This window comes from Amphiprion ocellaris, chromosome 7, assembly GCF_022539595.1.
Source record: "Amphiprion ocellaris isolate individual 3 ecotype Okinawa chromosome 7, ASM2253959v1, whole genome shotgun sequence".
Classification (NCBI taxonomy): domain Eukaryota; kingdom Metazoa; phylum Chordata; class Actinopteri; family Pomacentridae; genus Amphiprion; species Amphiprion ocellaris.
The window spans coordinates 25,087,855-25,094,427 of record NC_072772.1 but is presented as its reverse complement, the minus strand read 5'-3'; the positions used below and the strand labels follow the sequence as shown (position 1 = coordinate 25,094,427).

Below are 6,573 nucleotides of genomic sequence, written 5' to 3'. Positions count from 1 at the left end.
TCACCCGGGACTGTTATGATGAGGTACGCACCTGTGGTTTCCCGCCCGCATGTGTTGTAAGTGAATGAGCGGTTACTAAAAGTTCTGAAACTGTTATCCGGTGTGCGTGCATTATTACTTGAGGTTATAACACCTTTTTGGCGACGTGGATTAAACCGACAGTTGTGTCTCACCGTGTAGCTAGGGCCGAAGAAGAAGTTTCCGCGTAGTTAGCAACATGGCTACAGTCGGCTCACTCACTGAATTTGCCGATAGAGACGGCGACTGGATTGAATATGTCGAAAGGCTGGAGCACTTTTTCCTGGCAAATGACATTGACAACGAGGGGAAGAAGAGGTCGATTCTTCTCAGTGTGTGCGGAGCGAAGACGTACAAGTTGATACGTAATTTAGCAACACCTCGGAAGCCCGGAGATCTCAGTTTCAAAGAACTGGTAACGCTGGTACAGAACCATCACTGCCCGAAACCCTCTGTGATTGTTCAACGCTTCAAATTCCACACTCATTCACGTAAGTTGGGAGTTTCAGTGGCTGCATTTGTGGCTGAGCTAAGACAGTTGTCCGAGCACTGTGAGTTTGGAAGTGTGCTAGATGACATGCTGCGCGACAGGTTGGTCTGTGGCATAAATGACGACGGCATGCTAGGAGAAACAGCGCTTAATTTCAAAAAGGCGCTAGATATCGCTCAGGCCATGGAAACAGCAGCTAATAATACTAAAGACATTCAAAAGGCTAATAACGGTGTGCAGCCAACCGCCGTTCATCGTTTGTCCAAGGAAAAGAAAGACAAGCCACAAAAGTCAGTTGAATGTTACCGGTGTGGGGGAGCACATTTTGCCAATGACTGTGGTTTTAAAGACACTGTGTGCCATAACTGCAAGAAAAAGGGGCACATAGCCAAAAAGTGCAGAGGCAGGGCTAAAGATAAACAGAAAAAGGAGTGGAAAATGAAACCCAAATGGGACTCGCATCACCTGCAGAGTGAAGCACCTGAGGAGGAGTGTGCATTCAACATGTTCAACCTCAAGGAGCCACGGGCAGAGCCCATCTGTGCAACACTACAGGTAAATGGCAAAGAGCTACAAATGGAAGTGGACACGGGAGCCTCAGCTTCAGTGATAAGTCAAGCTACCTACCACAGATTGTGGCGCTCAGGAGGGGCGCCTGCACTCAAAGAGACTAATATCAGACTGAGACAGTATACTGGTGAGTGCATTCCACTTCTGGGAGCTATAGAGGTAAATCTGGCATATCAAGGCCAGGAGGCCACAGTGAGGCTACTGGTGGTGGAAGGAGAGGGACCTAGTTTGCTGGGACGTGACGTCCTGCAGAAAATCTGCCTCAACTGGAGAGCAATCAGGTACATTACAGAGATAGGAGATATACTGGCCAAGTATGCAGAAGTGTTTAAGGACGAGCTAGGCACCCTGCGGGGGACAACAGTTAAGCTGTGTGTGGATCCCAATGCACAGCCACGCTTTTTCAAACCATGTGCAGTGCCATACGCCACGAAGGCCAAAGTGGAAGCAGAGTTGGAGAGACTGCAGCAGCTAGGCATCATCAAGCCTATTGAGTTCTCTGACTGGGCAGCCCCGATTGTGCCAGTGCTGAAAGGGGACGGCGAGGCGCGCATATGTGGTGATTACAAACTGACAATAAATCAAGCCTCTCAGCTCGATACCTATCCACTGCCCCGAGTGGAGGACCTGTTTGCTACGCTGGCAGGTGGGCAAACGTTTACAAAACTGGACATGAGTCATGCATACCAGCAGCTGCTGCTGGATGAAGAGTCTAAGAAATATGTGACAATCAACACACATAAGGGACTGTTTAAGTACAACCGCCTAGTGTTTGGGGTCGCTTCCAGTCCAGCTATTTTCCAACGCACCATGGACAATCTCCTGCAAAACATTCCCCATGTAGCTGTCTACTTAGACGACATCTTGGTGACAGGCAGAACTGAAGAGGAGCATCTGCGAAACCTCGATCGAGTGTTGAACAGAATGGCAGAAGCTGGGCTGCGCCTGAAACGCAGCAAGTGTGTTTTTCAAGCTCCAAGTGTCACCTACCTGGGCCATCGGATTTCAGCTCAGGGCCTGTCTCCACTGGAAGAGAAAGTGAGGGCGATAAAGGAAGCTCCAAGTCCAAAGAATGTTGCAGAGCTCAGGTCATTTCTGGGCTTAGTGAACTACTATGGGAAGTTTTTGCCTGACCTCTCTACTGTTCTCGCACCACTCTATCAGTTGTTGCACAAAGACAGTTCGTGGCAATGGCGACAAACTCAACAGAAAGCATTTCAACAGGTAAAAGAACTCTTACACTCAGGACCCCTGCTCGTGCACTTTGATCCAGACAAGGACGTCATCTTATCCTGTGATGCCTCACCGTATGGCATAGGAGCTGTCCTTTCTCACCGCATGGAGGATGGCACAGAAAAGCCTATTGGATATGTGTCACGTACACTTACAGCAGCTGAAAAAGGCTACTCACAACTCGAGAAGGAAGGGCTAGCTGTAGTTTTTGCTGTAAAACGTTTTCATCAGTACCTGTATGGCCGCCCTTTTACCATCTTTACAGACCATAAGCCCCTATTAGGTCTGTTTAGTGAGTCTAAAGGCATCTCACCCATGGCTTCAGCTCGTGTACAGCGCTGGGCATTAACATTATCAGCATACCAGTATCGCATATTATACAAGGCAGGGAGTGAAAATGCAAATGCAGATGCTTTCAGCCGTCTCCCCCTCCCTGACACTCCAAGTCTGTGTAGTCTACCCCCAGAGACTGTGTTTTTGTTAGAGAGACTATCTACCTCCCTTGTGACAGCCAAGCAAATCAAAATGTGGACTGACCGAGACCCTGTGTTGTCACAGGTTAAGCGCTGGCTAATGCAGGGCTGGCCAGCAGCAGTTGAGCAGGAAGAGCTTAAACCTTATGCTAGACGTCAGCAAGAGCTCAGTGTTCAGGATGGCTGCGTCCTCTGGGGATCCAGAGTCACTGTCCCACCTCCAGGTAGAGCTCAGATCATGGAAGTACTACATGAAGCCCATCCAGGGGTGTCCCGCATGAAAAGCCTCGCCAGGTCCTTTGTGTGGTGGCCTGGGTTGGACACTGCCTTAGAAGAAAAGGTAAAAGCATGTTCACAATGTCAGGAGAATCAAAAGATGCCAGCTGCAGCTCCACTCCACCCATGGGAGTGGCCTAGTCGTCCATGGTCCAGACTACACCTGGATTTTGCAGGTCCATTTATGGATCACATGTTCCTAGTGTTAGTGGACTCACATTCCAAGTGGCTCGAAGCACACATTATGTCCAACATCACAGCTTCACTCACCGCTGATACTCTCAGAAGCATCTTTGCTACACATGGTCTGCCAGATACTGTTGTCACTGACAATGGGCCTACTTTCACCAGTGATGTTTTCAAGGTGTTCATGGAGAAAAATGGGATCCGTCACATTCGTACTGCACCTTATCACCCCGCCTCCAACGGTTTAGCAGAACGTGCAGTTGAGACACTGAAAGCAGGTCTGCGAAAGATGTCAGGACATTCACTAGAAATGAAGCTTTCACGTTTCCTGTTCCAGTACCGGATTACTCCTCACTCAACCACCGGATTGACGCCGGCTGAGATGCTTATGGGGAGGAAACCCAAATCTCATCTGGATCTGCTTCGTCCAGATGTGGGAGCCAGAGTTGCCCGGTCACAAGATGAGCAGAAAGCTAGACGAGACCGGCATGCTAGAGAGCGGTTGTTTAAACCAGGGGACAGTGTTTATGTCAAAAACTTTGGCAGTGGCTCGCCGTGGCTGCCAGGTGTCATTCACCGCTGTTCTGGTCCTGTGTCTGTTATTGTGGACTTACAGGATGGTAGACTGATTCGCAGGCATCTCGACCACGTGCGTGTCCGCACTGGTGGAGAGGGGAAGGGGCCTCAGAGTGTTTCACACGAGGACAGTGTGGACAGCTCTATGGACTGTGTGGTGGTACCAGTTGATCCTGAGCACACTGATGAGCTATCGGTGCAAACTGGTTCACCTTCACCAGCCACAAATATTTCCAATGGAGCACACTCTGCTCCTGGAACTGTGAACACTACTGCAGAACTGAGAAGGTCAAAGAGGCAGCACAAGCCTCCTGATAGACTGAGTTTATGAACTGTTAAATAAAGAAAGGCTTTGACATCTGTTTTTAAAAAAAAAAAAATGTTGAAAACAACAGGGTCAGTTTAAATGCTATGTGCTAATGTTCTGGCTATACATGTTTGTGGTGAAGTGTCAAACTGTAGCTAAGTGACAAAGTTTTATTTTGCACTTTGAAACAGATACTAAAATGCCATACGTTTGTGCAATTTGAGCCATGTTATATGTTTCAACTTTAGGGGGGAGAAGTGTGATAGAATGATTGTGTCACGGTTTGGAATGTACCCCGGAACCTTAGTATTGGTTAGGTGTTCTCACCCGGGACTGTTATGATGAGGTACGCACCTGTGGTTTCCCGCCCGCATGTGTTGTAAGTGAATGAGCGGTTACTAAAAGTTCTGAAACTGTTATCCGGTGTGCGTGCATTATTACTTGAGGTTATAACACACTGCACATTTGGGATTCATCCTCATTTAAGTTTACCACGATGACTGAAATGCACTAATTTTGGTCTTTCCTTTCCTTTTATTGATACATTAACGCTGTGCCCATGCTTTGTTTTTGTTCAACTACAGGCCATCTTGCAATAGGATCACACCGTCATGCCCGTCAACATGTTGTCATGTAATAATGCAGTAATTACCACATTGTTGCATGACTACGCCCCTCAAATGGGTTGGACAATGCCCGTCTTTGAACTTGGCCATCACTAGATCTCAAGTACACACCTGTCAACTCTGTGTCTTTATCTTCCATGACTGCAACATTATTGTGTCAAAATCTGCCCACAGACAGACATACTAGAGATAATTTTGGGCTGGATCATATCCACAGCAATGCCAGTGAGACCTCTGTTCAGACTTCATTTTGATGTTCATTTTAATGTCAGACACACCTAAACAGTTGTATGACTGTGTCTTGCATGGCTATGATGCTATGGTCTTACCAAAATCTGGACAGACATATGAACACCTGCCAAGGTACTCAAAGCTGCCATTATGGTAGTTCCTGCTACAGTAGGTGTCTCTAGGATGGCATTTTGCAGTGGCAACACACATAATATTAGGTTCCAAATACTTGATCATCTTAGGAATCCTGGTAGGCATGAGGACTAATGTAACATAAAAACTTACATGCGCGTCGATATTTATATGACATATAGACCAGACAAGCTGTAGTTTGAGCTGAATAAGTAAATTAGCTTGGCTAATTGCAGCTAATCACTGGCCTTACTATCAGTGTTAAGCATGGAGTGAGTGTCTTGATATTATTACTGATCATTAAGAAAAGCCCTGTGTTTTAGCTGGGAAGTAAGAAGGAAAAAAAATTCTCATTGCAAACTATAAAAACATAGGATTTTTAAGCTGAATAAAACAATGGAATGTTGTATGTGCATCATATAAAAGACTAAGTGTTTCATTTCTGAAATTAAATAGATAATTGACCAACTCACAAGCGTAAGGGAGAGACAGTAAAGCAATATATTTTTAAAGTCGACTTTATTTTGTGTCATTTTGGTATAGCTTGTACAGGTGGTGCTTGCGTGTTTTTAAATTTTGCTGTATTGCTTTTCACATAAGTCAACTTAACCTCCCCCCTTACCCCGTGTTTCTACTGTCCAGTGTTTTGAAGTTGTGACTTGAACCAAAGGCTTGTTCGAAGTTAGATACCATGTATACCAAATAAAAATCCACTTCCACGTAATTGCTAGTTGAAACTTTTTCTGTATTGTGGGAATTGTGGGTCATCCCTGCACATACAAAGTCCCCTCTTCAGGCAGAATCCTCCAACAAAAGTGTCATGATCTGTGATATTTCAACATGATAGCAGTTTTAAAATAGATTACTTCGACCACTAACATTCTGTCCATGTAGGCCATTTGATTAAACTGTATGCACTTTTGACTTTCACTTAACATGTATCTACATTTACAATAATCCAAGGCTTCAAGATCTTGGTGTTATTACACTTTGGTGCTTGATGCTCGTCACAATATAATCACATACCATAACAACACAAGAGATAACTATTCACTCAGGTCTATTATGTGATCTGATTACCAGTCATGCCAAGACTTGTTTGTGATCATCACATTACAAATACATTTAATCCAAGTACACATTAAAGTTTGCTCCAACAATTCCCCCTTTGGCCATTCTATCGCTATCTAAATTATCAAGTGAGTCGTATATCCCCATCATCAAACATTATCTTTATGAAGTGGCAGTTGTACACACTGTCCTGAAGTAGACTTAATCGGAGAAATAATCATAGCATTAGCACAAGGAACAAAACAGCACATCAGCAAAACAAACATGATTATAGTTAGCCAGGGTATTAGCCACTTTACAATCGAAGACAATTCCAATCCTCCAGCGGTCAGTCAAGACTGGTGGTCTTGACTGACCGCTGGAGGATTGGAATTGTCTTCATTC

The 6,573-nt window shown here is 45.3% G+C and overlaps 1 protein-coding gene across 1 annotated transcript; it reads left to right on the top strand.

Moving 5' to 3' along the window:
- The first annotated feature begins 217 nt into the window (after positions 1 to 217).
- LOC111571812 (uncharacterized protein K02A2.6-like) lies at positions 218 to 4,153 on the top strand. Its single transcript, XM_035950461.2, has one exon. The coding sequence runs from the start codon at positions 218 to 220 to the stop codon at positions 4,151 to 4,153; it is 3,936 nt and encodes a 1,311-aa protein (XP_035806354.2).
- The last annotated feature ends 2,420 nt before the right edge of the window (positions 4,154 to 6,573 follow it).